The following is a 17,193-nucleotide window of genomic DNA, read 5'->3' on the forward strand; positions in this document are numbered from 1 at the left end:
AGGGGCTAAATATAATTGGCCTTAAATTAGGCAATATGGTTTGACCACAGGGTTTTACATTGACACTAATTCAAAAGAACGAAACCGTGGTGAGATCCTAATCTTTAAAATAATTGAAGTTAGTTGTCAATAAAACCTATTGCAAAACATAAGGATTGCGAAGTACTAAAATCTTCCCAGAGATAAGGTTTGAAGTTAATTTGAATATTGAATTATTTATTGATCCAAGTCATTGGCCAGGCTTGGCTAATGCAACAAATGACCGTATAAATATATTGCTTGAAGTTTTACTCACTGTTTTATTTCAATAATATAAACTTTACTTGGCTACCACATGAAAGCTATTTTCATCATTTTCGTTCATAATTTCATCTCCCAATATCTATGCAGTATGTTTAATAAATGATGCATAATCAAAGCCTATTTTTAAATCAACATTCATCGTAAAATTTAGAGATCTGAAGCGCCTATAATATCTACCATAATAATTTATTCTATTCATTTTAGTGTAGATATACCCATAATAGAGAGAGATGGATACAATCAATGAGATGCGTTTTTCTCTTATTCTCTGAAAAAATTGTTTACTTTAAATGCAAAATAAATACAAACAAACAAACTTTAACATGCGCAGTGGGTGCGTCATTGTAAATTCAATGCTTCTTGAAATCTGTTTAAGGATATGCCATGGGTTGTTTAGGAATTATTTAAGCGTAGAAAATCTTCCAGCTGCTTACGAATTATCCAGACTATTTCAGACTATAATACCTACCTACTTACTTCTAAAGTACAGTTAATAAAAAAATACAGGTTTAAAAATTTATCAATCCAGCGAAAATATATTTTTCTATGAATAAGAAAACAGCTGTAATTATGAATTACAATACGGTCTTCAACGTGCGGCCCGCGGGCCGCATGCGGCCCGCGGCAGCATCCTTGGCGGCCCGGCATTAGTTTACTCAAAATGAGGTTCATATGTATAGAAATTGTTTTTATGTATTTATTTCTATTATATAATTTAAAAATATACAGTCAAAACCGTTTATGGCGACATCGTTTAGAACTTTAGAACAACATACCGGTTAAATTGACCAAAATCAAAGGTCCTGGCTGAATGTTATATGACCGCCTTATCGAAAACATTGGTTTTTACGACATTGTTTACTACGACATACCGCATTAAGTGACCACATTTGGTTAATATTTTCGGAGAATTATATCTGTAGAACGACCGGCTCAGCTGTATTGTAAACAATTTGAATAGGTAACTGTATCCACATCTGGCACGGTATAAAAGTCAATGGCTATTATCGTAAAAGTAATCAAAGTTTAGGGTCTTTTGTAATTCTTAGAAACAAAGCACATGCATGCCGTAGCCTCAAGGCCCGCTTCGTCATTTAATATTTTCGGAGAATTATATCTGTAGAACGACCGGCTCAGCTGTATTGTAAACAATTTGAATAGGTAACTGTATCCACATCTGGCACGGTATAAAAGTCAATGGCTATTATCGTAAAAGTAAGATAGGTTAAATAAAACGCGCGTAGTCCAAAACTGAGTTCCGCGCTCGCGCTTGGCAGGTAGGGGCGCACGGTGCGGTGACGCAGTGGCAGTCGCTGAAACGCAGTGGCGCGCGCGGCTGGCAAGCAAGTCAGGTTTGCATCTCACAGAACTTCGGACGCGTTTATCTCATTCGCTCGTTCAGTGCGTTTAAACAAGTTGTAACTTGATTTAGTAATATCAAATTATTGTGATGGCAGCAAGTTCAAGTAGAAAACGGAAGGTCGTTGATGAACACAGATTATTTCAAGATAAATGGACGAATTTATATCTTTTCGTCTGTGTCGGGGAAAAACCCATTTGCCTCGTATGTAATGAATCAGTTTCTGTGGTGAAAGAATACAATATCAAGCGTCATTATGAGTCAAAACATTCTAGTAAGTTTGCACATCTTCAAGGACAATTACAAATTGATAAGGTGGAGACTCTGAAGAAACAACTTAAAAAACAACAGAATTCTTTTCACAAACAAAATGAAGATAGTGAAGCAAGTGTAAGAGTTAGCTACATAATTTCGGAGAAAATTGCTAAGAAGTCAAAACCATTTACCGACGGTGAATTCATAAAAGAATGTATGGAGGCCGCAGCAGAAGTTTTATGTCCCTCGCAAAAACAACTTTTTTCCAAAATAAGTCTCTCCGGCGTTACAGTCGCAAGGAGGGTAGAAGAATTGGCTAATGATATCGAACGATCATTAAAGGAACGCGTGTCGCAATTTGTTTATTACTCCATTGCACTCGACGAAAGTACCGACATAACTGACACCGCTCAACTGGCAGTGTTCATTCGCGGCATTGACGTTAATTTTGTCGTTACCGAAGAAATGGCTGCTCTTTTTCCTATGAAAGGTAGTACAAGAGGATGTGATGTGTTGGAATCGTTCAATTCCGTCATAGATAGATATGGACTCAAATTATCAAATTTGGCTGGAATTTGCACAGACGGCGCACCATCTATGGTTGGAAAAAACGAAGGACTTGTTGCTTTAATAAAGAAAAATAATCCCGATGTCTCTTTAATACAGTACCACTGTATCATACATCAAGAGAATTTAAGTGCTAAGTCAGTTAATATTCAAGACGTTATGAGTATTGTGGTAAAAACCGTTAACTTCATCAAATCTCGAGGTCTTAACCACAGGCAATTTCAGGAGTTTTTAAAAGAACAAGACGCCGAATATGGTGACATTACCTAGTTCTGTGATGTTCGTTGGCTTAGCAGGGGAAAAATGTTAAAAAGGGTGTTCGATTTGCGAAAAGAAATTGCAGCATTTATGCTTAATAAGGATAAAGCTATTCCACAGTTTGGTGATGAAGCATGGCTAAGTGATTTTGGATTTCTTGTTGATATAACAGCACATCTCAATGATTTAAATAAGAAATTGCAAGGAAAAGATAATATGGTTCATGAACTATTTGACGCTTTAAAAGCGTTTGAAGTGAAGTTGGAGTTGTGGATCAATCAGTTAAAAAATAATATGACCACGCATTTTCCACATTTATCGTCATGTCGAATTCTCAACATGGACAAATATATTACCGCGCTGCTGGATCTGAAAACACAATTCGAGTCGCGTTTTACCGATTTCCGAAAACATGAAAAAAGCTTGAATTTGTTTGCTCGCCCATTCAATGTTTCTGTCGAAGATGTCCCTGATGATGTTCAGATGGAGTTGATAGAATTACAATGCAACTCTTCTTTGAAAGACAAATTCAACTTAGGATTGTTCGAGTTCTATTCAAAATACATCACTACTACACATTTTCCTAAGATAAGAGACCATGCACTGAAAATGACATCTCTGTTTGGTACCACATACCTGTGCGAGCAGTTATTTTCTCGGATGAAAAACGTTAAGTCGAAGACAAGGAGTAGAATCACCGATATTCACCTAGAAAACAGTTTGAGGATTTCAACGACCACCATAGGGACTGATATTGATAAGCTAGTTAAGAATAAACAATGTCAATCGTCTCATTGATTTCAATTTCAATTACTTTTAGTACTGTAAAATTAAATAATAAATAACTTTAAATATTATTGTTAGTTTTTATTTCAACATTCTTACTGGAACTGAAAAAAGCAGATGAAACCGCGGAGCGCAGCTAGTAATAAAAAGTTTTTGTTTTATTGCGGCCCACCGAACAAATATCAAAGTATAGTTGGCCCTTGGCTTCATAAACGTTGAAGACCCTTGCAATACGGTATAAATCAATTCTTTAAAAAATATCACTTTGTTTCAGTACTAGCTCTTATTTTATTAATTAAAATTAACGAAATAGTAATAGTAAGTACCTATAATTTAAGTTTCGATTATCGTTTTATCTATTTATCCATGCAGTACATGTAAGTATGTCACAAAGTAGGTTAATTTTCTAAAATCAGCGACCTGCATGTCTACATTCAGACTATAAACACTCAACTAGACTTCTATTAAAAGCAAGTAAAACCCCAATAAGTACCACCAGTACTGTCTCCATCATGACTCCACTAGTTAATTTAATAACACACAAAGCAACAACGCGGGTGTCCAGCCATTATAATCATAGCGATAAATCATACAATGCCCTATCCAATGATACCTCTGGTTTTATCATCCTGCGTTAATTACAGCCTAATGTATCGGTTACTGAGGATGTAGCGGACACCTCTCAACAATTAGTGTCAGTACATGGCAATTTATAAGTATAGCTTGGCTTTAGAGGCATGGTGGACTAGATTGGGAACCTATAAGCGCACAACGGAAATTTTCGCGTCCAACTAGAGTTCTAACAACTTATATGAGTTTTCAGATACATTTAACATAATTAAGATATACAATTCCGAAAAGTTCTTATTGTTTATCGTTATAATTTTTGTTGAAAAAATATACGCATTAATAAGACCAAGTCACCTGATATACACAACTGAGACTTTTTCTTGAATGTTTTACTGCAGCAGTTCATATTGCTTTACACATAGACTGCTACGAAATAAAAAGCAAAAAAAAAATACAAAATAACATGTAATGTATAATGTACGGAACCATTCCAATATTAAAACAATTCGTGCTTCGTAAAACAATAATAAAAAATAGGTTTATAAGGATCCAGATAGACATTTTCTCGTCATATCGCCAAAATGGCGTCCAGGACAAGATGGCGGCTGCTGGCGGTTTGCGCGGTTTGCTTACAGATTTTGGAAGTTCAATCTTCGCAGGAGATAATGAAGAAATTGACAACGGGCTTCGCGAAAGCTCTAGATGAATGTAAGAAAGAGGTAAGGCAAGTTTATTAAAAGCGTATACTTAGTAAGAAAAATGTAGAAGTATTATTGCATTATTTTTTCTGGATTGTTTTATTATGCCTGACAGAGAAAATTGTATTTTTATTTTTCTTTGTTTCTTAAGAATCCCCTTTTTTATAGTAGGGAAATCTTCCAAAGATAATCCCTGGTGTTTATACACATTATATATGACAATGACAATAAAGATTTTATTTTTTGTCATAGCTAAACCTAGGCGACCACATCATGCAAGACTTCATCAACTACTGGAAGGAGGAGTACGAGCTGATCAATCGTGACGTGGGCTGTGCCATCATGTGCATGGTGTCCAAACATGATCTAATCACTGATGATATGAAGCTCCATCATGGCAAGACACACGAGTTTGCGAAGAGCCATGGTGCTGGTATGTTTCACATAAAATGATAAAAATTATTAAGCTATTGCATAGCTTCTATCGCGGGCTTTGAGCGCGGGGACCGAATCGAGAAATTCCGTAACGAAAAAACCTCACGCTCCCCACTCCGACGGGCGGAGGTGTGGCTTGAGGGCATAGCATGCAATAGCTTTACCGCGGCAGTCCCCGAGTGCCACACGTCGTTTTTTACCTACTTTCAATAGTATTCCTTAGTAGTAAACTAATAAGGGACGAAAGAAAGTAAAATATTATCTTATATTGAAAAGGCGAGTTTATTTTAATGGAGAGAATGTAGAGACAGAGCAGAACGTTTTTTTTTAAACTTGTCGCATAATATTAAGTAAAATACATACTTTATATTAAGTCGAAATAAAATGACACAACCACAGATAATATTATAATACTATAGTAGTTAATACTAAAAAAATAATGGCTATTTTAAACATACACCTATTATATTAAAAAAAACATATTTTGATACTGTATTACTAAATACTTGTGTGCACTCTATTTATTAATTTGTCCCGTCCTTCCACAGACGACGAAATGGCCAAACAAATTGTGACAATGATCCACGAATGTGAAAACACACACGCAGACAACAACGACGACTGCAACAAAACCCTGGAGATAGCCAAGTGCTTCAAGACAAAGATACACGAGCTGAAGTGGGCGCCTTCCATGGAGACTATTATTGAAGAAATATTGACTGATCTTTAGAATAAGTCTTAAAAAGTCTCTGTTTTTTGTTGGTCAAATCAAAATTCAAAGCTTAATAAATATCTTAGTACTTAATATTTTTAAAATATCTGGTTTACAAGTATTTGTTTAAAAAACAATTTCACCAAGAAATACTCTTAAAACTTGCAATTGGAACTACAATTAAACATTTATATAGTTACCTACAGTAGGTACTTATATAATGTTAAATTGATAATTTGTTTGCAGTAAAAATATATTATGGTTTCATTAATTTATACACGCTTGACCCTGGCTTCGTTTAAATGGATTTGAAATCAATTAATTATTTACGCTTCTCCCAAAGTCTCGTCAGCTAGCTCTAACTTAATTTTAATTATTGTTATTTATGGTGGTAGTGTGATATTATTAAAAATAAATAAGCGTTGTTCGTGTATTCATTTGAATTATGTTGTATCATTTGCTAAGAAGACTTACTTTAATATCAGACTTTTACACGAAACTGTAGTTTAGAATAAATAGAGACTGCTCTTTTTCTCCGTTCTTACCTATGCATTTATAACACAAGTAAGATCATACCTATCAATAATGTCTCCCTAATATTCCGTCTATAGAAAGAATTTGATTTCAATCTCTCATTTCAACTACCGTCCGCGTCCCTTAAAGAGGTTATATATATTTAAAAATTATTATGGAAATAAAAATTGTTACATTTTTGGCAGTAGGAAAGCATTTATATTACATCTACGGTCTACCTAATTTTCAGTCCTCGTATCAGCCATAAAACAATTTCTAGAACATCCTTTCACCATCAGAGCACATCCAACTTTTATTATTGGTACCTACTATTATCCATACTAATATTATAAATGCGAAAGTAACTCTGTCTGTCTGTCTGTCTGTTACTCAATCACGCCTTAAATACTGAACCAATTTGCATGAAATTTGGTATAGAGATATTTTGATACCCGAGAAAGGACATAGGCTACTTTTTACCCCGGGAAATAGGATAGGTTTTATCCCAGAAATCCCACGGGAACGGGAACTATGCGGGTTTTTCTTTGACTGCGCGGGCGAAGCTGCGGGTGGAAAGCTAGTAAAATATAAACATATAATATATATAGTATAATAGTATTATATTATCTGTGCTAGTTGTAACAACTATTCCTTGTTATTACGAATCCTTACAACATCCCAGGTATTTAGGTATTTGTGTCATGTACCTTGTTTGTAGTCTCATCAATATTGAAATGATTTAACGGGACTCAGTATATGTATTATGCATGTACAGACAATTGTTAAGTAGATGTTATTCGTTACACCTATATCATAGTTTGCGAAACAAATTATATTAGCAAAATATCATTTATCGGTATGTGAAATATTAAATCAAATAGTGAATAATATATACCTACTTATTGCCTTAAATAATTTCGACTGACTATTAATTGTAGTCTTTGTGAAAACATTACATTACGTTATTTATTAGGAGCATTTAAACAATTTCTTATATTCGTTTCTTTCGTTATTACCTTTTGTTCTTTAACTAGATTCAGATTTTTCTATCGGTGTAATCTCAATCTGTTTGTATTGCCGTCACGTTCCGTAAATGACGGTCTCAGGTGTGGATTTGGTTAAGAGACGCCATTTGCAATTTATCTGTCCCTTGTTGGAATTTATTTAACGAAACCTTTTTAAATCGCACGATTGAGGAATAGTTCTAATCTAATTTATATATTTACTTAAATATTATAAACTAGCTTTCGGCCCGCGGCTTCGCCCGCGTTTTGAATGAAAAACCCGCATAGTTCCCGTTCCCGTGGAATTTCCGAAATGAAACCTATCCTATGTGTTAATCCAAGTTACCCTCTACATGTGTGCTAAATTTCATTGTAATCGGTTCAGTAGTATTTGCGTGAAAGAGTAACAAACACACACACACACACACACACACACACATCCTCACAAACTTTCGCATTTATAATATTAGTAGGATATTATTGCGCTAATGAGTTTTTTGATATCTTTTATTATTTTTGTTGCAAGATTGCTTGTTGATATCACGGTATATTTTGTCACCCATAAATTAAATCTGTAGGCAGTTTTATTATGTTCCTAGAGTTTATATAGAGTTGTAACGATATGTAGGTTGAAAATAATACAATTAAAATATTAAATGTAATTAACATTATCGAATTTTCGAATTTATTATTTACTAGCTTTCCATCCGCGGCATCGCCCGCGCAGTCAAAGAAAAATCCGCATAGTTCCCGTTCCCTTGGGATTTCCGGAATAAAACCTATCCTTTCTCGGGTATCAAAATATCTCTATACCAAATTTCATGCAAATTGGTTCAGTAGTTAAGGCGTGATTGAGTAACAGACAGACAGACAGCGTTACTTTCGCATTTATAATATTAGTATGGATTGATTAATTAATGTATAAAAGACATTGTATTTCATAACTCAAAGTACCTTTAACAATATCACTTACAATATAATCGGAGCTAAAGTTATGTATCTAACTGTATAGCCAGGCCGACATGTAAGTCAGTATTGACTAGATAATCCAGCCGTAACTCAGCTAAAGCCGATCCAGATTTATGGCCACCACTCGACATCAAAACTCAATTAGCTTGCGTGCTTGGGTAAAGCTACACTTAATTTACACAATTATATTGTTTAAGTATTCAGGAATAATTTAAATAAAGAATAATATTACTTTAGTAAGTATTCCTTGTTTTGTAGTTTCTTTAATAGTGTATTCCTGCCCCCCCTTTTTGGGATATGGAAAAATGTATCACACCTGTTTAAAATTTGTTTATCACACAAAAACAATTTTGCTTCAATTCAGTTATTTTAGGTTTCATAAGTATGTAGAGTACTAATGTAGAGGATAAATTTATTCAATAACTCACCATTAATTTCTTATTTACGTGGACAAAATCACAAAAAAAGGCATTATCAATATTAAAGTACTTTTATTTTGCTACAATTCAACTAATCTTAGTCAATATTCGACACACATAAAAATACCTATACAAATACACATAGTTATAGATCAAAGATTATTACGCAGACGGTCACACCTCAGTTAGTACCTCTCCGACCATAACTTCCATTTTAGGCGCCCAGTTCAATTCATGAATACCGCCTTTAAAGCATTTCGCTATTTCTAGTGCTCGAAGACACAAATCATCATGGACTTCGTGCTGTTTCTCACATTCATGTACCATAGTCACCAGTTTTTTGGCTACTTCTTCATCTAAAATATATTTAAGTAGGTATTATAGAATTTTTTCATAAAAACATATTTAACATAATCAAAACTTTAGACACGTTGTCGTCGTTTTTAGCACATGGTTACTAAAATAAACTATTTAAAATATAATAAACGCAATCTATACTAATAAATTATAAAGCTGAAGAGTTTGTTTGTTTGATTGTTTGTTTGAACGCGCTAATCTCGGGAACTACTGGTCCGATTTGAAAAATTCTTTCGGTGTTAGATAGCCCATTCATCGAGGAAGGCTATTAATTATTATCATCACGCTAAGACCAACAGGATCGGAGCCACACGGGTGAAATCGCGGAACGTAGCTAGTCCTAAAATATAAACGAGGCGGAATTCGAACCCACGTATCTCGATTTTTTTCCATTTAAAAAAAAATAACTATTCGATGCTATAAAACTAAATATGAATTTGTTACAAATTACAGTACAAAACAATAATCTGGTAAATTAATATTAGGCGGGAGGAAAAGCTTAGTTCATTTCAAACTACTTTCCAACTAAAATATTGAGGACTAAGGTTACCTGCGCCATGTTTCAAAGCGAACTCCTGCGCATTGCCATGGTGCAGTTTGCCACTGGGATCTACCAGGTCTAACTTCTTACTCATGCACGCGATAGCACAACCTGTATCACGCTTTATTAGAGCCGCATCTTCCTTCCAGAAGTGGTATAAGTCCACTAGAATGTTGTCTGTGAGACTTAACTGCAAGTGTCAACGGTAAATAATTCATTAAATAACACTTTGTGTAAAAGAAGAATGTTAAGAACAAATAAACAAAAGAATAGAATGCAACATATTAAAAATGTTTGTTTTCTCACGTATTTTCTGCAAACTTTTTAATCTTTGATTTATTTAAATTTGAATTGAAAATCTAACTTCGTACTATAAATAGACGAAAGTAACTCTGTCGATTTGATTTTAGGCATTCAATAATAACTTTGAATCAATATAAAGAATATTATAACTTTAGGTAACCACAGAGAACGGGCAATATCTTTGCTTTTTAAAAACACCTGAAGTGAAATAAAATGAAATTTTATATCAAGTTTTTATCAATAGTATATAAAATAAAATAATAAGAAAAAAATATAACCTCCTGTTTACATTCCTCCAGCACCTTCAAGAAGCTATACGTTATACTCTTCAACGTTTCATGCGACGCGAGCGCACCAACAGTTACAATAGTTAGAAGAAATAAATATTTAGCCATATTATCCATTGGCCTTAACTCTTATGGATTGCCGATCTAATCATCGTCTTATAAAGGGTTTGATTTAATTAATAGGTACGTGTAATTGATCATAATGGCCAGCTGTGATGGGATAATAGATGGGATAAAAGGTGTGATTAAAAACTGGACAAGTGCGTTAACGTGATTATTGAGAACGCGATAATTAACAGGCAGTAGAGTGGTTCTAAATGGTTAAATTTATTCTGGTACAATTGAAATGCTAGGAGAGGTTTATTAGGTATCTGTAAAGTACAGTTGTACTTTGTGAATTATATCCAACAATTTCGAAGTTATTTTAATTGTGTCCCTTTATTATAAAAATACCTTCACAACGACGAACCGTAAGGTATTTTGTGTGTCAATAGTGACTTAACATTAAGCACAAATAATTCTGTTTTATTAAGAAGAAAGAAAAAACATTTATTTCTAGAAAACTATTATACTTACAACTCTCTTTTTCCTACCAAATTTTACAAGCAATATACTGATCTTCCTTTTTTCAATTCTTATTAAGCAAAGGTGTACGAAATCAAACAACCGTTTCAATAAACACTATAATCAGGGCATTGAACTCTCCGTGTTGAGAAGATGGCACTAACATCAGGGACCCAGCTGCGTTGCCAGATGCCACTTCGGAAGCACTCTGCCACCTTCAGAGCTGCCTCGCAGTGGTGGGAGCTGGAGACGCGACTCCGGCACGTGGTGTACAGGTCTATTAGCGTCTTTGTTGTTACTTCATCTGGTATTTAAATAAAATTATTAAAGAGACTTGAGTAGGTAATTCATTTTACTAGATCCGTAAAGAATAGAATAAAGCATTGAATGGTTAAACGTGTGGTTAAAGGTTAACGTGAATATTGGTCAGATTTTGAGTTGAAAATGTGTAAAGACACATTAAAAAAACAAATACTAGATGATATTTCTATTAAGCCACCGTTCGCTAATCGGTTGGACACAGAGGACACAGATTCTGTTTTAGTTCAACCAATTGTGATAATAATTTAAATTTTTACGTTAAACTAATAAGTATATATCGTGGCCCTATCTAAGATGTGTCTTCAAAAATAAATATATTGACAATTTCCTGCATACTACGTATTCATTATAATAAGTAGATTACGACTATTTATGTACTTTCCAAATTAGATAAAAAATATTTTCGATGTTAACATATTTACCAGCACCATTGGCCATCAAATACCCTTCAGCATGGCTAAGCACGAGGTTTCCATCATGGCCAACCAGATCGAACGCCGCCAACGCACACACAACCAGACACCCGAGGCCCACGTTATTTAGGGGATAGTCCTTATTCCAAAAGTCTAGAAGGTCGTGGGCCATGCCGCCAGCGTAGTTTAACTAAATGGGATTGTTTAACATACTCAAAGATTTTTCTATCCAACTAAACTTCGTTTAAAAGCGCTTATGAGTCGTCAAAATGTAGAAGGAAATTATTCACCATATTGTAAGGCAACGACGTCATTTGTAAGGTGACGAATTGTTGTTGTTTTTTTTATTATTATTGTAGTTTAATTTATATTATGGTACATATTTTTAATTATTATTAAAATATTCTTAACGGTACAAGGTAAGGTACAATATAAGAATTCACGTTTATAATTTTCTTATTAAGCTAAAGAATTTTCGAAATTAAATTATATTAGAAGTCTAACGTATTTCGCATTAAGAAAATCACATGTTCCAATTATTTAGATTATACAAATAGGAATTTTTAAGTTATACTAATACAGTATTAAATTTTCTGTGTTATTAGTTTACCTTTTTCCCACACTCAAACATTTTGGTGCCAAAACTAAAACTAAATTCTTGCATTACATTCATTCCTGTGATGCTTTACTAGCGACGAGTTTAAAAGAGAAATACCACACTAAAATGATTTAAAGTGTTAATTAGTCCAATTCGTTACACTTATGTAATTATTTCCTTCGTTATAACCTTGTGCATATTTGCTGTAATTCGATTAAAAAATCTGTAATAATAATTTATATGAAAATTTAACAAAACAGTTAAAACACAGAGTTGCGTTGTATTTTATATCTCTACCAAAATAAAGTTATGAAGTGTTGTCAAAAAGTAGAGTGAACAGGTACCTTCTAGGGAAGCGCGTTCCATCTTAGACCACATCTCAGCTTAACATCAGGTGAGATTGTGGTCAAGCGCTTCCCTATCGGCAATAAAAAAAGTAAAATCTAAGCATAAAGTGAAAGTCATGAAGTATCTTTGACAAATCTTTAATATTCAATACTACATTAATCGAAAGTCCAGTAAGCAAGCCATTATCATATTATCAGGTCAACTAATATTTCTCCAGAACAGCTTCTATCATGGTAACTTCAGGTGCTATGCCTTCCTTCTTGGCGTCCACCTTGAAGCAGGCAGCCACCTTCACCACGCGGCTGCAGTCGTCCTCCATCTGGTCGTATTGCTTCTCGCAGTTGTGGATCAGTTCTACCATCTTGGTTGAGAGCAGCTCCCCTGGATAGGATTTGATGATTGAGTATATAATGCGGTATTCGATATAAGATTGTATATACGTTTCTAAATATGTCAAATATTAGATAGATGTTTGTTAATTTAATGCTACTCTTATATTATTTTACATTATTTTACTCGTTCGTTTCAATCATCTCCTATTCTATCCCCAGAGTTGTTCTTTAAACCAATATTTCTTACAAATATTCAACCAACCTAAGCACCTAAATTTTAGCCGTTCAATCATAAAAACATTTCTTTCCGAACCATATCACCTCCTCTTTTGAACTACAATCTATTCCAGAAACATACTAACCTTGCGGGAACCCCTTCACATAATCATGCATGTTCATATGATGCATCCTAGCGTCCTCCTGCATCAGCGCAAACTTGTTGGACATGCAGATGAGCGCGCAGCCGAGCTCCCGGTGCACCACCTCGAAGTCCTCGCTCCAGAAGTGTTGGAACGCCTCCAGGATCTCTGGAGTTAGGCCTGACTGGATTTGTTTGGTACTTTTATTAATTAAATGGAATACTTTATATTAAATGACTAGTTACCTATCTTTATTTTTTTTTTTATTACAAGCTATTGCAAATAGCTCTATGATTTTTATATTTCTTCTAAATTAAAGGTAAAATTATGATTGTTGCAAATAGATATTAACATAAAAATAATAATTATCTCATTAATCTGTATCAATCATTTCATTATAGGTTAGTTATATTGACGTGAAACAGCCATTTATTGATTGTGTTAAATTTCATAATTTAAGTATAAATTCCCATTAAAATATCACCAAAGAATATAAAAAAAATCTTACCTCCTCCCTACATTCTTCCAACGACTTCCCGAAATGCGCAGTAACGTGGCTCATGATTTCTGCCAAACCGTTTACAGAGCTCGTAACTGCCAAACCGACAACAACTAAACAAACCCATCTTGCTACCATCCTGCTGAATTTCCCCCACAGAGTGCTTCTCCACAATAAGTCTCCTCATTATATTGAAGAAAAACTTTTTTCTTTCTCTAAATCTATTATTAACTTATAAATTTTTCATGATCCGTAATGTGAACCCTATTTAAAAGGAATAGAGACTATACTCGATTAACTCATAGTTCAATTTTATTTGGTTGTTCATTGAGCGATGAAGTACACACGAGTAAATAAGATTTAACATATAATTCAAATTTCAGCAAGTCACTTATGAAGATGGATTGATAATATACTAGAAATTGACATGCAATCAATATTCAAACCTATAACAAATATGTAGAGTTTGTTTTTGCACCGTAATTCGGTCACAGTACATGATTTCGAATTATAGACTAAAAGAGAGACATGCCTAGGACATGAGAATTATTGTAAATCGTTCATCAATCACATTGATATATTATTATACATTCAAAAGATTGTACTAATGTACTATTTCTTTAAAAGTAGGTATGGCAAACTTAATGTGTGTTTAGTAAAGACATTCTTGTTACATGCATGCATGTACTCCAAAATTAATAATGCGCATGCAAATCTTCGCTAATTGTCGTAGGTATTTCCAAAATGTATTTCATTTATGCATGAAGAAATATAAACATCGTCTTCGGACGCTCCGGGAATATGACAGTTACCGTATTGTGTCGAAGATTTCTATGCGCATTATCATTTTAGGAGTACTGTATGTATGTTGCCTTAATAATTAACCGATTCATAATGCGTGAAATAGGATAAACTTGTAGGTAGTAGTGTTGTATTATGGTGATCAAATTCCTGTACTTTAAAAACCCCGCAATAACCACAGATAAACGAAAACCAGTGTTACCAATGTTCAATAATCGATAAAATATTCCATTAATAACTATATCCATCGTAAAACTATAGCCTTTACTATTTTACTCACGCGCCAACCCACGGCCTATTGAGAATTCACTTTCCGAAAAATTGCGGGAAAGGGATCGAAATAGTTTAACTCCTAACTCTACGTGATAAAAAAATAAATGTCCTTTTAGATGTTTATTGCTAAAAGTTTTAATTGAATTTTGTTAAGTTTTTATTGCTATAAAACATAAATGAAGAGAACATGAAATTGTGGTGATTTCAATTATAATTTTTTAACATTTTAGTGTTTTAGAGTTATGACAGTAATAAATTTAATGTGCATTGAATTATAGTAACTGAAATTAATTTTTCATTAAAAGAACACATATAATCACAAATAATTGTATTCTATTTTCTCAACATCCATCAAAATATGTATGCTTATGTACAATAAAAATATTTTAAAACTTTAATTTTAATGCTAGGGACTGTATAAATTATCATTAAATGAAACACACCTCCCGAGCCCGTCGGAGTGGGGAGCGTGAGGTTTTTTCGTTACGGAATTTCTCGATTCGGTCCGCGCGCTCAAGGCCCGCGATAGAAGCTATGCAATAGCTTAAAAAAATATATACCGGCCGAATTGTGAACCTCCTCCTTTTAATTTAAAGTCGGTTAATAATAGTTTCCAAGGCAATAAACAAAACTTGCACTATTAATCCACTATGATTAGCTGAATCTCCCTATACGCCCTACAATTTTCTTCACTGGCAACTTTTTCCATTTGTCATCCGTCACGTGCCGAAGCAATCCGTCAGGTAATGAACGTGGATTTGACAGCTCACCCCGGCATGATTTATATCTTAAAAGCCTTTCTGTAGGGAGAAACGTGTTTTAAGAAATATTTCTAGTAGAACATTAACGTATAGTAAATAACAACATGCTATTTAAAGGAAGACAACGATAGATTATGACAAAACAAATTTATTTCTAAGAAACAGATTTAAATATTTTTAACAAGTCTTTATTCTAATTGAGTGTGAAGTTTTTAGGATAACTCTATCAAAACTAAATGTTCGTTTTGTTATTGACCTGAAAAAAAAAATCAGTGTGTGTACTTATGTACAAGCGTTAGAAGTTATACTTCTTTGGCGTATGGAAAAAAATACTAGAATATACAACTTGAACATAGTTATCAATTTTCATACCACCTAGAACTAACTTCATGCTGTTAAATTTAGGTGTCGGTGTGCGCGCGCATCGTAAAAATTCACTCTCATCATTTTTCTCCATCGCGCCAAAAGAAGTATAACTTCAAAATTAGCTAGTTCTCAATTAATATAATGTTTGATTTTGCATTATACTAAATTGTATTCTGAAAATTAAGCTTTTCCTCCTTTTATCCAATGCGAAGTTACAAATAAATAAGAATCAAAATTTTTCTTCCAGGCTCCCATCTTATTGAAGATAATAAAATCATACATGTATTACAGAATCTGTTTAAAATTCATAGACAAACAAGCTATTCCCTTTTATTGTTTTCCGAAGCACACGTGAACGCACCTGAGCTTATCTTCAAAACAATAAAACAAACGACAAACATACACAATCTGGCGGGAAAATATAAAAATTTACATATAAAACAGATCGCGATTTTCAGGGAATATTTATGCCTCCCTTGGCAACACTACGTGACGCGAATCTTACGAAAATGGAGTATAGCAACACACGATTACTCATTGTCTGCCCTTTTTATTATAATAGCGGAACCGTGATTTAGTTTTCAATACTTTTTCCAGGAGAATATACAAAATATATTGCGTAGAAAAAAATATCTTCTTGTTTCCTTCGGTTTCCGAAAAAGTATTATGAAAAGGGATAGAAGATAAAATTGACTGTATGCCATTGATCTAGTCAAAACTGTATTGGATTGAGAACTAATTTATACATACATTCATGTGAGTCTGTGTAGTCATGAAGATACGTGTATGATGACGATATTGATGACGATAGATAAAGTAGCAAATTGTATATTCGATAATTAATAATTCTTAACAAAACATGCTACAGGGATGATATTAACAAAACACGCTCGAAGAATGATGATACAATTTCATACAATTCATAAGATCATGATTTCCTTAGAGGATTGTTATTCATAACGCATCATTAATCTTTCGTTATGAAAGCATAAGGCGAAAATTTTCACATCAAACGAGGCAGGAAATTATAAACAGTATAAACAATACAAGGCAGGCAGCAATGTGTTGTATAGAAGACATAAAATAATATTGATATAATCAGCTCATCAATTATCACTAGGTACATATTATAGTATTAGTAAGCAGCTTTTTCAACAACAAATTTTGTATATACAAAGAGTTAAGAAATTGCTCTTCAATAAAGCACTTACCTTGCAATAG

The 17,193-nt window shown here is 33.7% G+C and overlaps 5 protein-coding genes across 6 annotated transcripts; 3 read left to right on the top strand and 2 right to left on the bottom strand.

The window, feature by feature from the left end:
* The first annotated feature begins 1,753 nt into the window (after positions 1 to 1,753).
* LOC123699332 (general transcription factor II-I repeat domain-containing protein 2-like) lies at positions 1,754 to 2,755 on the top strand. The gene has a single exon (XM_045646260.1). It carries the CDS (start codon positions 1,754 to 1,756, stop codon positions 2,753 to 2,755), a length of 1,002 nt encoding a protein of 333 aa, XP_045502216.1.
* A 33-nt stretch (positions 2,756 to 2,788) lies between these two features.
* Positions 2,789 to 3,541, top strand: LOC123699333 (general transcription factor II-I repeat domain-containing protein 2-like). The gene has a single exon (XM_045646261.1). It carries the CDS (start codon positions 2,789 to 2,791, stop codon positions 3,539 to 3,541), a length of 753 nt encoding a protein of 250 aa, XP_045502217.1.
* A 1,078-nt stretch (positions 3,542 to 4,619) lies between these two features.
* LOC123699065 (general odorant-binding protein 1-like) lies at positions 4,620 to 6,037 on the top strand. 2 transcript variants are annotated; one of them, XM_045645930.1, is made up of 3 exons: positions 4,620 to 4,818; positions 5,050 to 5,224; positions 5,781 to 6,037. In XM_045645930.1, the coding sequence occupies exons 1-3, from the start codon at positions 4,681 to 4,683 to the stop codon at positions 5,960 to 5,962; spliced, it is 495 nt and encodes a 164-aa protein (XP_045501886.1). In that variant the 5' UTR covers positions 4,620 to 4,680; the 3' UTR covers positions 5,963 to 6,037. The 2 variants fall into 2 exon arrangements, with proteins under 2 accessions (XP_045501886.1, XP_045501885.1); XM_045645929.1 differs by having other exon boundaries at positions 4,659 to 4,818; positions 5,050 to 5,230.
* Positions 6,038 to 8,950: 2,913 nt separating this feature from the next.
* LOC123699066 (pheromone-binding protein-like) lies at positions 8,951 to 10,454 on the bottom strand. The gene is made up of 3 exons (XM_045645931.1): positions 10,329 to 10,454; positions 9,757 to 9,937; positions 8,951 to 9,205 (listed from the first exon to the last, which is right to left on the bottom strand). Exons 1-3 carry the CDS (start codon positions 10,452 to 10,454, stop codon positions 9,024 to 9,026), a joined length of 489 nt encoding a protein of 162 aa, XP_045501887.1. The 3' UTR covers positions 8,951 to 9,023.
* Positions 10,455 to 11,008: 554 nt separating this feature from the next.
* Positions 11,009 to 14,013, bottom strand: LOC123699334 (general odorant-binding protein 2-like). The gene is made up of 6 exons (XM_045646262.1): positions 13,781 to 14,013; positions 13,276 to 13,456; positions 12,785 to 12,962; positions 12,246 to 12,318; positions 11,645 to 11,825; positions 11,009 to 11,205 (listed from the first exon to the last, which is right to left on the bottom strand). Exons 1-6 carry the CDS (start codon positions 13,907 to 13,909, stop codon positions 11,009 to 11,011), a joined length of 939 nt encoding a protein of 312 aa, XP_045502218.1. The 5' UTR covers positions 13,910 to 14,013.
* Positions 14,014 to 17,193: the final 3,180 nt, after the last annotated feature.

The sequence above is a fragment of the Colias croceus genome, chromosome 17, assembly GCF_905220415.1.
Source record: "Colias croceus chromosome 17, ilColCroc2.1".
NCBI classification, from domain to species: Eukaryota; Metazoa; Arthropoda; class Insecta; order Lepidoptera; family Pieridae; genus Colias; species Colias croceus.